General features: G+C 49.9%; 2 protein-coding genes across 4 annotated transcripts in view; one reads left to right on the top strand and one right to left on the bottom strand.

Moving 5' to 3' along the window:
- The first annotated feature begins 2,036 nt into the window (after positions 1-2,036).
- TCFL5 (transcription factor like 5) lies at positions 2,037-16,972 on the top strand. 3 transcript variants are annotated; one of them, XM_064382583.1, is made up of 7 exons: positions 2,037-2,635; positions 3,298-3,478; positions 4,071-4,233; positions 6,287-6,530; positions 9,069-9,210; positions 14,021-14,142; positions 15,866-16,972. In XM_064382583.1, exons 1-7 carry the CDS (start codon positions 2,037-2,039, stop codon positions 15,906-15,908), a joined length of 1,494 nt encoding a protein of 497 aa, XP_064238653.1. In that variant the 3' UTR covers positions 15,909-16,972. The 3 variants fall into 3 exon arrangements, with proteins under 3 accessions (XP_064238653.1, XP_064238655.1, XP_064238654.1); XM_064382585.1 differs by lacking the exon at positions 14,021-14,142; XM_064382584.1 differs by lacking the exon at positions 14,021-14,142 and having other exon boundaries at positions 6,284-6,530.
- COL9A3 (collagen type IX alpha 3 chain) overlaps positions 16,321-17,605 on the bottom strand; it is a 26,306-nt gene continuing 25,021 nt past the window's right edge. The window contains exon 32 of the mRNA XM_064382909.1: positions 16,321-17,323. Within this exon, the coding sequence (XP_064238979.1) occupies positions 17,133-17,323 (191 nt within the window). The 3' untranslated portion in view covers positions 16,321-17,132. The remainder of the gene's footprint in view (positions 17,324-17,605) is intronic.

Below are 17,605 nucleotides of genomic sequence, written 5' to 3'. Positions count from 1 at the left end.
AGAAAAGAAAAGAAAAAGAAACCAAAGGCTGGTTCTTTGAGAGAATCAGGAAGATCTATCGGGTGCACCACCACACCTGGCTATTTTTTTTTTTTTTGTGGAGACAGGGTTTCACCATGGTACCCAGGCTCGTTTTAAACTTCTGAGCTTAAGCGACCTGTGCACCCTGCCTTCCCAAAGTGCTGGGACTACAGGCGTGAGCCACCGTGCCCATCCAATATCTGTAGAATCTTTAGTGCTATCATCTCCTATTCCTGGTTCTGGTCACTTGTTTTTCTCTTTTTTCCTGCTCAGTCTAGCCAGAGGTTGATAGAGCTTATTGATTCTCTCAAAGAAAAAGCCTTTGGTTTCTTATTTATTTTATTTTATTTATTTATTTATTTTTGGAGATGGAGTTTTGTTCTTGTTGCCCAGGCTGGAGTGCAATGGCACGATCTTGGCTCACCACAACCTCCGTCTCCCAGGTTAAAGCGATTCTCCCACCTCAGCCTCTGGAGTAGCTGGGATTACAGGCACCCGCCACCATACTGTGCCAATTTTTGTATTTTTAGTAGAGATGGGCTTTCACCATGTTGGCCAGACTGGTCTTGAACTCCTGATATCAGGTGATCCACTTGCCTCGGCCTCCCAAAGTGCTGGGATTACAGGCATGAGCGATTGCGCCCGGCCAGCCTTCGGCTTCATTTGAGTTTTTCTCTACGGTTTTCCTGTTTTTATTGTATTTAGAAATACAACGGAAACTGACACGCAGTTATCGCCTGTCTTCTGCTTACTTTGCTCTTTTTGTTCTAGCTCCTCAATGCAGAAGTCAACATTAATAATTTGAAACTTTTCTTTTGTGATTGCTACACATTTCTAAGTACTTCTTTAGCTATATTCCATAAATTTTGATTTCTTTATTTTTGTTCATTTCAAAATACTTTATAACTTCCCTTTTAATTTGCTTGACCCATGAGACATTTAGAAATGAATTATTTACTTGCCAAATGTTTGGATATTTCTCAAGTATCTTTATATTAGATTTGAAATTAAACTCAGTTGTGGTTGAGGGCATATTTTTGTCAAGTTTCGGTAAATTTATTGAGACATATTTTATGGTACAAATTATGGTTTATTTATCTTGGTAGATGTTACCTGTCGAGTTGAAAAGACTATTCTGACCTTGCTGGTTGGGGTGTTCTAGCGACGTCAACGGGAGCAAGTTGGCTGATAGCGTTGTTCAGGTCTTCTACATCCTAATTCTCTCTCTCTCTCTCTTTTGAGAGGAGTGCAGCGGTGCAATCTTGGCTCACTGCAATCTCCACCTCCTGGGTACAAGCGATTCCGTGCCTCAGCCTCCCGAGTAACTGGAATTACAGGCACCCACCACCATGCCTAGCTAATTTTTGTATTTTTAGTAGAGACAGGGTTTCACCATGTTGGCCAGGCTGGTCTCAAACTCCTGACTTTGCAAAAGATTTACCCGCTTTGGCCTCCCAAAGTGCTGGGATTACAAAGGCGTGAGCCACCGCACCTGGCCATGCGCTGCGCATTTTACGCGGATGAAGAGGATGGCCTGGGCACTGTGGCTCCATGGAGCTGTTTTGACAACGTCTCTATTCCTGCGGCCGTAATGGGGCGCACGTGCACGCACGGATGTGGCTTCTTCCCAGGGCGTCACCGCGTGGGTACCACGCCGATTGGAGCGCAGCTGCCCTCGCCGGGAGATCAGTGGGGCGTGGCCAGGCTCGGCAGGGGCGTGGCTGGGAACAGGGGCGTGGCTGGGAACAGGGGGCGGGGCCGGACATGCGGGCGGTTGGGCCGGGGCGGGGCCGGCGGCGGCGGGTAACGGAGGGCGGGACCGGCGCAGGGTGGGGTTGCCGTTGCGGGGCGGGGCGGCGCAGGCGCAGTGCGTGGCGCTCAGCGGTTTCCCTCCGCCAACGGCGAGCCCGCTGTGGCCGGCGCAGCGTCGTGCTCGGGTCGGGGGTCGCCTCCCGCCGCCCGCCGCCCGCGTCGCCCTCGTCGCCCTCGTCGCCGTTGGGCCGCGCCGCGCCGCCATGTCGGGCCCCGGGCCGCGGGAGCCGTCGCCGGAGGCCGGCGCAGCGGGCGGCGCGGCGGGCGCTGAGGGCGCGGGCGGCGGGGACGCGGCGTCGGGCGAGCCGGGCCTGAGCTTCACGGCCGCCGACCTGAGCCTGGTGGAGCTGACGGAGGTGGAGTACGCGCAGCTGCAGCACATCCTCTGCTCGCACGCGGAGGCGGCGGCCGACGGCGAGCTCGAGACGCGCCTCGGCTCGGCGCTGCTGGCGGCGGGCGGGCTGGGGGCCGCGGCGCCCGTGTACCCCGTGCTGTGCCCGCCCGCGCTGGCGGCCGACGCGCCCTGCCTGGGCCACCTCGACTTCCAGGATCTGCGCATGATGCTGCTGAGCGAGGCGGGCGCGGCGGAGAAGACGCCAGGCGGCGGGGACGGGGCGCGGGCCCGGGCTGACGACGCCGCCGAGGAGGGAGCGGGCGCGGCGCGACCCGAGGCGGCGCCCGAGGCCCGGGCCAAGCCGGCCGTGCGCGTCCGCCTGGAGGACCGCTTCAACAGCATCCCCGCCGAGCCTCCGCCCGCGGCGCGCGGCCCCGAGCCCCCCGAGCCGGGCGCGGCGCTCAACAAGTGCGTGCCCGGCGGCCGGGGGCTGGCGGGGCCCGGGTAGAGGCCAGGGCGGAGGCGAAGGGGGTCCCGCCGTGCACGCCCCCGGCCCGCCCTCCCGGCCGCACGGGGCGCGGACCCCACCGGGTCTGGGGCCGCCCCGAAAGGCTGTGTGCGCTGTGCGGGCCCCGGGGAGCAGGTACTTCCGGGAACCGAACACCCCCCTGGTGGCGCCGCCTGGAGCGTGGGGCCGAGCGCGCAGAATTCCTGGGAACCGTGTGCTCCGGTGGCACGCGCAGTTGTCAGGGAAGCCTGGGAGGGACCGACGCGACTCTGCAGGCTCTGAGCTCCAAAATGAGGCTCCAGCCTGCAGCCGCCCCCTTGTCACCCCAGGGATGGCTGTGAAGGGGCCGAGTCCGCAGTTTTCTGCTCATCCCAACCTGTATTGCCCATGTTGGTCAGATGGAGGTTGGCGAGAGTGAGATTGGTGTCAGGATGTGGTGACAGCGGGGAGGTGAGGCGGGTTTGCTTCCCTCCAGCACTAGGTGACAGTTTTGCACAGAGATTTCCGGGATGAGAATTGAGCTGCTGTCCGGAAAACTGGCCAGAGCCGTTAGGCTGGGATGGTGGGGATGCTTGTCTGCCATCTGCTCCTGACGTTTCTGGGCTTGCTTTTGCCTTGGCAGTTTGGTAACTCTCATTCGCCATCCATCTGAATTAATGAGTGTTCCTGTTCATCAGCAACAAAACAAATGTACAACATTAGTGAAAAATAAACCTGCTGCTTCAGCTTTGCAGTGCACCTACCCGCTGTTGACTACAAACGCTTGCTCCGCTGGTGGAAACTCTAATCCTTCACAGACACAGGTAAGGAGCGTGATTTGTGAAGCTTTGCTCTTTTGTATTAAGTGGGTAAATTTTAATTTACTTTGGTTAGGTCCCAAGTACTTTTTGTTTTCCTTCAGTGACCTTAATAACCTTTTGAGCCGGGTGTAGAGACTCACGCCTATAATCCCAGCACTTTGGGAGGCCGAGTCAGTGGATCATTTGAGGTCAGGCGTTCAAGACCAACCTGGCCAACATGGTGAAGCCCTGTCTCTACTAAAAATACAAAAATTAACCAGACAGTAGTGGCGGACACCTGTAATCCCAGCTACTCAGGAGGCTGAGGCAGGAGAATAACTTGAGCCTGGGAGGCAGAGGTCTCAGCTGAAATTGCACCACTGCAATTCAGTCTGGGCAACAGAGTGAGACCCTGTCTCAAAAAAAAAAAAAAAAAAAACCCTGTTAAAGTTGAGTGTTTGTGTGGTATGGGAATCTTTTTAAATCCTCAATGCAACTAAAGTTCTTCAAATCACGTATTAGTAGCTTTGATGTTTGTTAAGTGCATTTTATTTGTGCAGTAAAGAGGAGATTAAGCCACATATTGATAAAATTCCTGTTGCTTCATTTTTTCCAGACTTCTAATAACTCATGTTCTGTACTTGAAGCTGCCAAGCACCAGGATATTGGATTGCCTAGAGCATTTTCTTTCTGTTACCAGCAAGAAATTGAATCCACTAAACAGACGTTAGGTAGCAGAAACAAAGCTTTGCCTGAGCAAGTTTGGATTAAAGTGGGAGGTAAGCAGTGAAGAGGCGGGCAGCGGGAGCTTCCTCTTCCTGACCGAGCCCTGCGGCTGATGGCGCCTTGGCCTTGCGGGCAGGGGAGGGAGGTGGTTTGTACACACGTGAAACAGTCTGTGTATCTCAGGGATCTGTCCACCTGCTTCCCCGTCATGTCACTTTAAACGTTCTGAGTCTCGAAAAAGATAATTAACCTTGGTGTGGGAACGTTGAGTTTGAGGGCTTATTCTTAAAAGTAAAGTGATAGACTTAAATAAATTTTCAGTTATCTTCAAGTTACTCAAAGCACTTTATAATTTGTTTTTTGAGACGGAGTCTCACTCTGTCACCAGGCTGGAGTGCAGTGGTGCAATCTCAGCTCACTGCAACCTCCACCTCCTGGGTTCAAGCAATTCTCCTGCCTCAGCCTCCCGAGTAGCTGGGACTACAGGCGCATGCCACCATACCCAGTTAATTTTTGTATTTTTAGTAGAGACTGGGTTTCACCATGTTGGCCAGGATGGTCTTGATCTCTTGACCTCATGATCTGCCCACTTCGGCCTCCCGCAATTCTGGGATTACAGGCGTGAGCCACCGCGCCTGGCCTATAGTATTTCATTTTCCTTATTTTATACTCCATGAGTGAGGCAGGCACTTGACATCTGCCAAAAGGCTTTGGTAGGTGGATGCTAATAGGAGGGCCCTGGCCGCGAGCAAGAGGCTGTAAGGTGACGTGGACAGTTTGGAAATAGAGACACTGCCAGCGGCGCTGCTGTGCTCAACTGTGCAGTCCCTTCCTCCCCGGAAAACGATTCTTAAGTTACCTGATTAAACAACACTCCTTATACTCAGTTTTTCAAGAGTCGGTGAAGACAGGATGGGGAGGGAAAGCTACCGCCTTCTCCCGTGTCACTCACTCGCTTTTGCTCCTTACAACGTTTTATGCCAGAGTAGATGTTCACATTGGTAAGATACAAAGATGAGTATTAAAGCAGCTCCTGTGCTGACTACTCAGGTTAAGGAATAAAATATCACCAAAATGACTGAATTCCTCTCTCTGTCCCCCTGAAAGCTTCATCATCCTTCCAAAATGTGTGCTTTGTGTGGCGTACGCCTGCACGTCAGCGCACCTGCCAGTCGCATGCCTGCAGATCTTTGATGGATGCGGTTCCGCGTGTGCACGTGTGGTGTATCGTGTTACGCAGCAGGAGGGCTCCGACACTGCTGCTGACTGCTTTGGGGAGGAGAGCTGCTTCTGAAGCAAGGGCATAACTTAGCTGCTTCAGTTTTGTTCTCTTCTGAGCATTGCAGTAAAAATTTTGTCAGAATGATTTTTTTTTTTTTTTTTTTTTGAGACGGAGTTTTTGCTGTTGTTACCCAGACTGGAGTGCGATGGCGCGATCTTGGCTCACCGCAACCTCCGCCTCCTGGGTTCAAGCAATTCTCCTGCCTCAGCCCCCCGAGTAGCTGGGATTATAGGCACGAGCCACCATGCCCAGCTAATTTTTGTATTTTTAGTAGAGACGGGGTTTCACCTTGTTGACCAGGATGGTCTCGATCTCTTGACCTCGTGATCCACCCGCCTCGGCCTCCCAAAGTGCTGGGATTACAGGCGTGAGCCACTGCGCCCGGCCCAGAGTGATTTTCTTTTTGTTCTTAGAATAATTGTGTATAAAGAAAATATTTTTGGGAGGAGATACATCCAGGTATTTTTTTTTTAACCATCTGACTTTCAGAAAACGTGAACAACTCCTTGGTTTCTACATTCATAGATAACACCGGCTGATTAAAAAGAGGGACTTTGGATGAGGTCATATTGGTTGCATAGCACTTGGAAGGCGTCTTTACTTTGACGATTGGTTCTTGTTAGCCTTGTTGTATAAAATAGACTCGGAGCTGCACGTTCCTGCTGACGCCCAGCCACCGCAGCGATACAGCCTGGTTTGCTGCTCTGTGCCGCTTGCCCAGTAATGTTTATATCTTGGATAGAAAAGGCCAAAAGTATATTCAGCATTAATTGAGATAAGAATAAAAAATTAAAAACCGCTTTTTTTCTTCTTTTGCAAAGAAGAAGCGCTATGCAAACAGGCACTAAATAAGAGGAATCGGAGTAGAATGCATCAGTTGGACACAAATGTAGAACGAAGAGCCCTTGGAGAGATTCAGAATGTGGGCGAAGGCGCCGCAGCCACGCAGGGTGCTTGGCAGTCCTCGGAGTCCTCACAGTCCAACCTGGGGGAGCAGGCCCAGAGCGGGCCCCAGGGAGGAAGGTCTCAGCGTAGGGAGAGGCATAACCGAATGGAAAGAGATAGAAGGTAATGCGTGCGACGGCTCGTCAGGCTGACCTGCATATGGTTACCTTAGTCAGGCATGGTTATCACAGACAAAACAATCCTTAGCCATTTCTGTGTTCAGAGGGAGGAGAGGAGGTAGGAGCATCATTAACTTTCCCAGATGGATCAGGGATCCCCCAGACTGCGCCCAGGCTCGCTGGCTTGCCAGGAGGACTCTCGGGACTCGGCGTGCAGTCACTCTCAAGCTGTGACTTGTTACGGAGAAAGGCTGCCAGTCAAGATCGCAAAGGCGCATGGGGAGGAGACAGGAGACCAAGTGCAAGCTTCTAAGAGCACCCTGCGCAGTCAGGCACGCTGCCCTAATGCCCAGCGGGGTGGTCTGAAAACGTGAGTGAGGTGTTGCCAACCAGGAAAGCTCGATAGAAACCAGAGGCCTGTCCCGTAGGCGCTCTGCCTGCATGCAGCCACAGTCCCGGCCCCCAGAAGGAAGGCGGGTGTCCAGCGTCAGCCGTGTTTGCACAGCGCAGGTCCTGTGAGCCGTTCTTAACTCATCTCCCCGAATCTAGGCTCCCAGGCTGTAGGAGGCCAGGCTTGCATGCAGGCCTTTCAGAGGAGAGCGGTCAGGCGCTGACAGTAGGTGCTGCTTACCAGCCAGCGGTTCTGCAGGTTTTGCCTGGTTCTTTTAAGATTGCTGGGAAGGAGGAGGTCAGAGTTGTTATTTAAGTGGTTTTGTCTGTAGATTTTATTTGTGGTATCCTTCTATGTAGACGTAAGGGGTGGTTAATTTTTTTTCTATTATAATTGGGTTTTCATGCAACGTATCCCTAATATATAATTAATTAATGATGTAATTTATTGAGTATTGGTACTGTGTACCAGTGTGTTTTACGTTCAGGAAATAAATAGCAGCAAGTGAGACAAGTACTGGAGTTTGAAGCTCCAAGGTTGAATGTTGGGCAAGGCAGTTTCTTTTCAAGGGATCTATTCAAACTAGCTAGGGCCGGGTGCAGTGTCTCACACCTGTAATCCCAGCACTTTGGGAGGCCAAGGTGGGAGGACTGTTGGAGCCCAGGAGTTTGAGACAAGCCTGGGCAATATAGCCAGACCCTGGCTCTAAAGAAAAACCAAAAATATTAGTGGTGGCGGTGGCGCACAGCTGTAGTCCCAGCTGCTTGGGAGGCTAAGGTGTGAGAGGATTGCTCGAGCCCACAAGGTCAGCGCTGCAGTCAGCCGTGATCATGCCACTGCCCTCCAGCCTGGGCCACAAAGTGAGACCCATCTCAAAAAAAAGAAAAAAGCTAACTAGATAACTTTTATGATACTTATACACACATAGACTAAGGACATCCCTGAACCTCCTGTGAATTATGAAGGGCATTGCACCTGCTCTGTCGTTTATTTCATAGACATTTATTGAGCACCTGCTGTGTGGAAAGCTTTAGACCGTGTGTTGACAGTTTGAAAGTTTGACTTCCAGCTCTACTGCACAAACTTGTGGTTAGAATTAATGAGCTGATAGATAAAGAGTGTTTGGCTCAATAGACTGGGCGTGGTGGCTCACACCTGCAATCTCAGCACTTTGGGAGGCCGAGGCGGGTGGATCTCCAGCCTGGCCGACATAGTAAAACCCCGTCTCTACTAAAAAAATACAAAAAGTCAGCCGGGTGTGGTAGTGGGTGCCTGTAATCCCCACTACTTGGGAGGCTGAGGCAGGAGAATCACTTGAACCTGGGAGGCGGAGGTTGCAGTGAGTCGAGATCACGCCACTGCACTCCAGCCTGGGTGACAGTGTGAGATTCTGTCTCAAAAAAAAAAAAAAGTTCGGCTCAGTGCCTAGAAGTCCAAGAGCACCTAATAAATGCCAGCTGCTGTTTTAACCTTGCAAAGTCTCTCATTAAAATTCTAAATGTATGGGAGTGACCAGGGCCGTATTGAATCAGTTGCTCAGTATCTGCTTGTTTAGGACTTTGCGTGTTACTGAATATAACATGTAAAAGTTTAAGAAACCGTCTAATAACAAGACTCTAGTTGTTTAAATTGTCCCTATGAAGACTGAGTTTCAGGATTTTAACAGAGCGTTGGGCCGTGATCCTTTTTGAATTGGGACCCCTTGGAGAATCTGAAAGCTGTGCATGAGTTCCTGGTAGGGTATTTGGCCCATGATGGGCAAGTAATATCAGTCTTGAATGAGAGAGTAATCTGCCCAAAGAAAGCACAGACACAAAATGTTGCTTCCAGCTTCAGGACCTGTGGAGCCATCCCTCATCCAGAGACTTGAACCTGGCCCGTGAGAAGTAAATAGGGAAAAACTCCAGGGAATATGTGGGACATGGGGCTGCAGCGGCACCCAAGGATGCTCTGGCATCCCAAAGGCAGTAGCCACCTCTAGACAAGGCCGTGGGAAACCCGGGGGGCTTCCCGTGATGACGGCTGCTTCCACGGCACTCGGGGGCCAGGCTTCATGAGCTCTGGTTCCCTCCAGTCCTAGTGAAACACTTCCTTTTACACGTTTGTTTTGTTCCGGCCTCTCTTGGTGATGGCTTTGGGTTTTGACTGTAGGCGCAGAATCCGCATTTGCTGTGATGAGTTGAATCTCTTAGTCCCGTTCTGCAATGCCGAGACTGATAAGGCCACAACTCTGCAGTGGACCACAGCATTCCTGAAATATATCCAGGAAAGACATGGAGATTCTCTTAAAAAGGTTAGTGTTAGGCCAGGTAGATTTTCAGAATTTTACAAATTTTCCTTATCAATGTCCCTCTGTTTTCCTAAGGATAACTCAATCCTTTGTTTCCTGGAATCTTAACATCAAATACGAAGTCCAGTATGAACAAAGCTCTGCTCATTAACGATGTAACTTGTCGGCTGGGCGCAGTGGCTCACACCTGTAATCCCAGCACTTTGGGAGGCTGAGGTGGGCAGATCATAAGATCAGGAGATTGAGACCATCCTGGCCAACATGGTGAAACCCTGTCTCTACTAAAAATACAAAAATATTATCTGGGTGTGGTGCCACGCACCTGTAATCCCAGCTTCTCGGGAGGCTGAGGCAGGAGAATCGCTTGAACCAGGGAGTCAGAGGTTGCAGTGAGTCGAGATTGCGCCACTGCACTCCAGCCTGGCGACAGAGTGAGACTCCATCTCAAAAAAAAACTTATGTAACTTGTTATTTATTAAAATAATAGTCACAGCCTATGTGTGTTACACTGCAGTGTGTAAATAACCAAAGAGTCAGTTGTCAGATAGCAAATATGGCCTGACAATTGTGTAGGACATGATTTTTGCCCTCAGAAGACCTTATGAAAGGGATAAAAGCAGGAATAGGAAGACAGAAATCGGCCAGGTGCAGTGGTTCATGTCTCTAATCCCAGCACTCAGGGGGGCTGGAGTGGGGGGAACTCTTGAGCCCAGGAGTTTGAGACCAGCCTGGGCAACATGACAGGAACAACATCTCTACAAAAAATAAAAAATTAACCTGGTGTGGTGGCGTACGCTGGTGGTCCAGCTGCTCAGGGAGGCTGAGGAGGGAGGATCGATTGAGCCCGGGAGGTTGAGTTGAGATCATACCACTGCACTCCAGTCTGGGCAACAGGGCAAGACCCTGCCCCATCCCCAGCCCCCAAAAAAGAAAGAAAAACAAAAATGCAGGTAAGTGTCAAATAGTCTGATCTGGACTTCAAGTATGCCCAGAAGCTTTGTAAGAAATGTATTTCTGTGGACTGGGTGACTCGGGGGAGCCGGGGTGTTAGCGCCAGCATCTGCAGTCCTCGGGACAGCCACCCTGCTTTGATCCTGTCTGTGTGGTCGTGGCAGTAGCCTGCAGCAAGCCACCATGCTTGGCTGGAACCAGACGTGTGGTTTGAATGCGGGAGTTCTGTCAGCCCCTCAGTGGTCCAGAAGGAAGAAGGTGTCAGTCACAGGACTGGTTCTGGGTGCTGCCTTGGGGGGACCTGAGTTCCAGGTCTCGGTCTCAGCGCTGCAGTGGTCAGAGTGAGTGGCTCTTTGACCTTCCAGGAGTGAGCAGACCTTAGTGAAATACATGTGCAGCGTCCTGACTACCTGGTCAGAGCTGTGGCGGAGTTGCTGCTATGGACTCAGACAGGAGTCTGACTAGAGAACGAGCTAAGCTTGCCGCAGCAAACAGACATGAGCTGGTCGTGTGGGAGCCTCTAGTCCCAGCTGCTCAGGAGGCTGAGGCAGGAGAATCACTGAACCTGGGAGGCAGAGGTTGTGGTGAGCCGAGAGGGCGCCACTGCACTCCAGCCTGGGTGACAGAGCGAGACTGTCGCAAAAGAAGGGCTCCTGTGTCTTTGTCATGGGGGGACTGCAGAGAGGCCCCCCCCACAGCTGGGCTCTGTGAGTGAGTGTCTCTTCACTTCAGCGCCTACTGTAGTAACTTCACCTCGTCTGTGTCTCTTTTCTGTGTCCACATGACAGTCACGTCTTGTGAGTTGCGTACTTTACTTTCATTATACATTTAATTGCATTATAAAGTGATACTAAGTTAAATGTATTCTAATTGGATCATTTATGGTTGTTTATGATTCAGTTACTCTTGAAGATTATTGTTAGAGGTAGACTGCTGGTATGTTTTGATAAAATAAAGCTTTCATGTTTTAAAAAATGCTTTAATGTTTTGGCTTTGTGTACCTATTAGTAAATCATCATTGATATAATTTACTGAAGTAGGACGAAGGCATTTATAATTTTTGAAGTTAAAAAACGTTAACTGTGCCAGGTGCGGTGGCTCACGCCTGTAATCCCAACACTTTGGGAGGCCGAGGCAGGTGGATCACGAGGTCAGAGATCGAGACCATCCTACTCAACATGGTGAAACCCCGTCTCTACTAAAAATACAAAAAATTAGCTGGGCATGGTGGCGCGTGCCTGTAATCCCAGCTACTCAGGAGGCTGAGGCAGGAGAATTGCTTGAACCCAGGAGGTGAAGGTTGTGGTGAGCCGAGATCGCGCCATTGCACTCCAGCCTGGGTAACAAGCGAAACTCCATCTCAAAAAAAAAAAAAAAGTTAACTGTATGGTCAAAGATTAAGTAGACCAAATGTTTATAGATATGCTCTTTTACATACGTGATGTTTGCTGAATATTTCTGAAATGTAATTATATTGAACCTGATTACTTCTGGGTCACATTATTAGACCCACCAAGAAATAGGCTGAAGTCAAGTCAGTTCTCAGTTTTCTCAGGGAGTTAGAACATAAAAGGCCGAAACACATGGGTACTTCTTACTTCCTTTGCGATTTCCCCTGTTTACTTGCATGCATATTTTTGTTCTTAAAGATGCAATAATGAGAGTTTTAAGTGATTTCTCTGCATTATTTTAGTACACATTTCACTCAGCAGGTCTTTTCCAGGGTGACCAGGCACTGCTAAGGGTGCTGGGGTACCCTGGCCAAGACAGAGACATCTCGGGCACAGAGGGAGGCAGGGACGGCGGGGGCGGGGCCTCGCGGGTGGAGGGCGCTGCTGTGAGCCAGCCTGGCGGGGGGACTGCTTTGGACTGGGTGGTTGAGGGATGTGCCCAGCCAAGACCCAGCGATGATGGGGAGCTGGCAGCTGGGGCCTGGGGGCAATAGGGTCTGAGGAGTGCCTACCTGCCTGCCAGCCAGCATTGCCAGGCAGGGCCCTGGGACAGACTGGGGCCTGGTGAGGCCCAAGTCCTGAGGGTTGGGTGTCTTGGCAGGCTTTTGGCAGCGAGTGACACGACCTGACCCACATTACCCCACTGTGGCTCGCCGGACGATGGCAGCCAGGTGATGGCGCTGGGGAGGAGGAAGGGGGCACGAGGCTTCTTGTGTTTGTGGCAGTATCAGATGGGGATGTGATGGGAAAAAGGTGTCAGGGATGACTTGGGGTTTGACCTCAGTGGCTGTGTGGATGGGGCTGTTTACTGAGAGGGAAGACTCAGAAGCAGAATCTCGGCATTCTGAGGGGCATCAGGTGGGGACATCGGGAGGCAGGGGTACAGACAAGGGTGGGGCGGAGTCAGCAATCAGTGATTCACTTCACATTAGTTTCCTAGTGAACAGAGGAAGTACAGCGAACACCTGTACACTCATCCTTCTGTCTCAGCAATTCACATTTACCGTATTTACTTTGTATACATGCACAATTTCAAAGACGATTTCAAACACATGAATCTTCATCTCTAAATATTTCTTCATAAATCTCCAAAAGAGGCTGGGCGCGGTGGCTCACACCTGTAATCCCCCCACTTTGGGAGGCCGAGGCAGGCAGATCATAAGGTCAGGAGATTGAGACCATCCTGGCTAACATGGTAAAACCCCGTCTCTACTAAAAATACAAAAAATTAGCCAGGCGTGGTGGCGTGCGCCTGTAGTCACAGCTACTCGGGAGGCTGAGGCAGGAGAATCACTTGAACCCAGGAGGCGGAGGTTGTAGTGAGCCAAGATTGCGCCACTGCACTCCAGCCTGGTGACAAGAGTGAGACTCTGTCTCAAAAAAAACAAAAAAATCTCCAAAAGACAGGCCTTCCATGTAACCCCAGCACCATTATCATGCCTCACCAAAATGATAAGTCTTTTTTGTATCCTGTAATGCAGACTATTCAGATTTGCCCAAAATGTTCTTTTATTGCCACCATACCTGCCTAATTTTATTTTAATTTTAATTTTTTTTTTTTTTTGAGACAAGGTCTTGCTGTCTCCCAGGCTGGAGTGCAGTAGCACAATTATGGCTCACTGCAGCCTCTGCCTCCTGGGCTCGAGGAATCCTGCCTCCTGAGTAGCTGGGATTACAGGCAGGCACCACCATGCCCAGCTAATTTTTTGTATTTTTTTAGTAGAGACGGAGTTTCACCATGTTGACCAGGATGGTCTCGATCTCTTGACCTTGTGATCCACCCGCCTCGGCCTCCCAAAGTGCTGGGATTACAAGCTTGAGCCACCGTGCCTGGCCACACCTAGCTAATTTTTAAATTTTCTGTAGGAATGGGGGTTTGCCATGTTTCACAGGCTGGCCTCATACTTCCGGGCTCAAGTGATCCTTCTGCCTCAGCCTCCCTAAGTGCTGGGATTATAGGTGTGAGCCACCACATCCAGCCAAAATGTTCTAAAAATGACCTCCATAGCTGTTTTTTCCCCAAAGCCCAGCACCCAGCCGTGGATTATACACTGCATTAGATGATGGTTTTCAGGCCCTTTGAGCTGCAAGAATCCCTCCCACAGTTACTATGGCGTTGAGGCTTTGAAGCGATCAGGCCAGTTGTCTAGAGAATGCCCCACATTTCGAGTTTAGATGGCTCTATTTACTTTTGGTAATTTAAAATTTTGGTGTAATTTCAAACTTACAGAAAAATTGCAAGAAGAGTATACGAAGCGCTCTGTAGGCTGGTCCAAGTTTGCTCCATTCTCTCTGTCAGTCCCAGCTTCTCCGGGTAGCTTTCGGAGCTGTTTGATAGTCGGTTGCAGACACCATGCTTCTTTATACCTAAATCCTTCTGTGTTTACTTTTTTTTTTTTTTTTTTTTTCAGACGGAGTGCCACTCTGTTGCCCAGGCTGGAATGTGGTGGTGCAATCTCAGTTCACTGCAACCTCTGCCTTCCAGGTTCAAGCGATTCTCCTGTCTCAGCCTCCCAAGTAGCCGGGATTACAGGTGCCCGCCTCCACACCTGACTAATTTTTGTACTTTTAGTAGATACCAGGTCTCACCATGTTGGTCAGGCTGGTCTCAAACTCCTGAGCTCAGGTGATCTGCCCTCTTCGGCCTCCCAAAGTGCTGGGATTACCAGCATAAGCCACTGCACCCGGCCTACGTATGGATTTTCATTCTCTTTTTGAACATGCCACTGGAGGACCTCTCAGCTGCAGAGCATTTGTAGCTTGTATGTGGCAGAATGAACCAAATGCTATGTCATGACCTGTTTTAAAAATAAAGATCGTCATGCCTTTAATCCCAGCACTTTGGGAGGCCGAGGCAGGCGGATCACCTGAAATGAGGAGTTCGAGACCAGCCTGACCAACGTGGTGAAACCCCATCTCTAGTATAAAAGTTAGCCGTGTGTGGTGGTGGGTGCCTGCCTGTAGTCCCAGCTACTTGGGAGGCTGAGGCAGGAGAATCGCTTGAATCCAGGAGCTGGAGATTGCAGTGAGCAGAGATTGAGCTGTAGCAGGACAAGCTGCAGACAAAACCTCCCGAACACCAGATTTCAAGAAGGAAGTGGCTTTCTATATGATTATATAGAAAGATTATATGGAACTAAGTATGCTACATATGAGTATGATTATGTAAGCAGTAAGTTATACTTCAGGCTGTAATTCCATAAACTGATACATGATTATATATAAAGGATTATATAAAGGAAATAGCTGAGTAATAACACTGTAAGATACTCTTCAGGAACTATTGTGCCTGGGGTTTGCACAGCTGTCCTTCCTCGGCGCCCATGTCGGGGGTTACCCACAGTTGAGACCCCACCATTATAATTGAGGCCTCTGTAAAAGAGGTGGTGTGACGCGAGCAAGCCCACCTGTCCCCGCCCTGCTGGCAGCCCAGGGTCTCCCTGAGGACAGAGCCATCTCAGCGAGTGGCACCTCCACTGTGCTGGCCTTGAACCCTGAGGGTGTGGCAGTGCGGAGGGGAGTGAGTCACTGTGGGATGAGGGTACATGCCCCTGACTTGTTAATGGTTGAAACTTTTTTTAATTCACTTTTTGAGATGGAGTTTCACTCTTGTTGCCCAGGCTGGAATGCAATGGCATGATCTTGGCTCACTGTAACCTCCACCTCCCAAGTTCAAGCAATTCTCGTGCCTCAGCCTCCTAAGTAGCTGGGATTACAGGCATGTGCCATTATGCCCAGATTATTTTGTATTTTTAGTAAAGATGAGGTTTTACCATGTTGGTCAGGCTGGTCTTGAACACCCGACCTCAGGTGATCCACTCCCCTCAGCCTCCCAAAGTGCTGGGATTCCAGGCATGAGCCACTGCGCCTGGCCTGACACATTTAATATCTACATTCTACTTTCTCTCAAATTCTGGGTTTACACATTTATTAGCTAGGGCCTGTTAATGGTTGAAACATTCATGTCATGTATATTTTACCACAATAAAATCAATACAGGGAGGCCAGACATTGAGTGTTGGAAAAATTAAATAAAAATACATGTACAGTGTAACTGCTATTTGAAAAAAAATGTTGAAATCTGTTTATTATATAAACCCCCTTGTGAGGGATGACATGAATTTGTGAAGGATGCCTTAAAACAGTGTATTTTAAAGTCATTTACATAGCTCTTAATTTAAACCTTTTGCACATTGGAAGACAGCAGTTTTCATGTCTATGAATTCAGTATATTAACGACCACTTCTTAACTTTAGGAATTTGAGAGTGTATTTTGCGGTAAAACTGGCCGAAGGCTAAAGCTGACAAGACCGGACTCCTTGGGGACCTGTCCTGCGCAGGGCAGTGTACAGAGTAGCTCCCCGATGGAGATCAAGTGATCGACTGAAGGAATCCTTTGGGAATGAACAGCCGTTCCTTTCTGACCCACGCACGTTTTCCACAGCCCGGGAATTCTGCTTCGATAGTCTGACTTGAAAGGGACGTGACTCAAGCTGACGGGACTCCGGTAGGGACTTTGAGAGCACATTTTCTAAAAATATTTATCTAGAACCAAATACTTAACCCATTAATGTCCTCTTAGACCACTTGGGGAGGAAGCCATCTTGATATTTACTAAGTATTTTTTTCAATTACCCGATTCCATCATGTTTTCTTAACATGATAACTTTAGCATCCTTTGTACTTTCTGTAGTCTGAAAAGGTACATTGCTTTTTACTTATTTTATTTACATTTTAAATACGCTCCTTTAGCAATTGGAATAAGTTAAATTGTTAACTAAAAACAGTTTGGAAATTTTCTTCATTTGTTCTATCACACCCCCTCCTAATGATTTCGAGTCACGTGGTGCTGCATTGCAGCAGACAGGACCGTTTTAAACCTTTTTGCTAAACATTTTCCAGATACTTGCTTTAAAGCTCCTTTCACCCGAAACGAAATATCATCTCAGTAGATTGCTTAAACGCCCACTCATGTTCCTATCGAGAGTCATTACTTTATGTGTAATACACCGTGGTACTTGGAATTGAGTTTTTAAATGAGTGGCTTTATTTATGACAACAGATAATACCCATAGATGCTAGTGTGCGACAAAGTCACCTGCGATAAATACTGTTGACTGGAGATGGGAGTTTGTACACAAACATCAGACTAGATCTTGTATGGGAGAGAATTTACTGTACATTAAATTCTTTATTTTTTGTTACTCTGTGGCCAGTCATTAATCTGAAGATTTAAGGTATCGTTTTATTGGGATGAGATCATGGTCTTTACACAAATGCTATGTAAACATGTTACTGAAGATGTTTCATCTCATGGAATTGTACAAAACGTTTTATATACACACACCCTGCCTTCTCTCAACGCTGGGCTTACAGATTGATTAGCTACGGCGTCCTGAGGTATGCTCTCGGGAGGTAGCCCGCTCTCCCGGACATGGCCAGCCCGCCACACTGCCTGCTCCTTCGTGACCACTCTGCTTTGTCAGGCGTCCTCATCACTTGCTTGCTTCCTTCCGATGGATTTCATGAGCTTCTAGAGCCAGATTTTTCCCCGACCCCTCCCATCACGGCTCCTTGGCAGGCTGAGGTGTCACAGATCCCCGGAGTCCCCTGGGCCCCGATGGCGCCTGGAAGCCCCGGATCCCCGGGAGGCCCAGGCTCACCCGGAGCACCGTCCTGGCCGTCCCTGCTGCTGCCGGGCACGCCCTGGGGTCCTTGGGACAGAGCAGAAGGTGAGTTGAGCTGCAGCCCGGACTGAGAGCAGTTGGAACTGGTGTCCAGCTGCAGGCAAGCCCTGCTCTTCCACCAGCTCAGTCTCGGCTTGAGGGGAGGGCACGGGTGGCGGGGGCGGCGCTGGCTGGCACGAGTGCACCAAAAAGGCCGGCTGTGGCCAGCCCCAGGCAGGGGTGCGGAGCCGTCCTAAGGGACACCCACACTCTGACTTACACGGGTTTTGTGGGACTGTGTGAGTGAGGAGGAGATCTGGAGAGGGCAGG

This window comes from Aotus nancymaae, unplaced genomic scaffold, assembly GCF_030222135.1.
Source record: "Aotus nancymaae isolate 86718 unplaced genomic scaffold, 86718_ANA_hifiasm-v0.15.2.pri h1tg000029l, whole genome shotgun sequence".
Taxonomy (NCBI): domain Eukaryota; kingdom Metazoa; phylum Chordata; class Mammalia; order Primates; family Aotidae; genus Aotus; species Aotus nancymaae.
This window is presented reverse-complemented; position numbering and strand designations above follow the sequence as displayed.

Excerpts from the sequence above, each read along its gene's own strand:
- TCFL5 (XM_064382583.1), top strand. The coding sequence starts at position 2,037 with ATGTCGGGCCCCGGGCCGCGGGAGCCGTCGCCGGAGGCCGGCGCAGCG. Across the intron at positions 6,531-9,068 it reads CGAATGGAAAGAGATAGAAG|GCGCAGAATCCGCATTTGCT; the intron begins GTAATGCGTGCG and ends TTTTGACTGTAG. Across the intron at positions 9,211-14,020 it reads ATGGAGATTCTCTTAAAAAG|ACGGAGTGCCACTCTGTTGC; the intron begins GTTAGTGTTAGG and ends TTTTTTTTTCAG.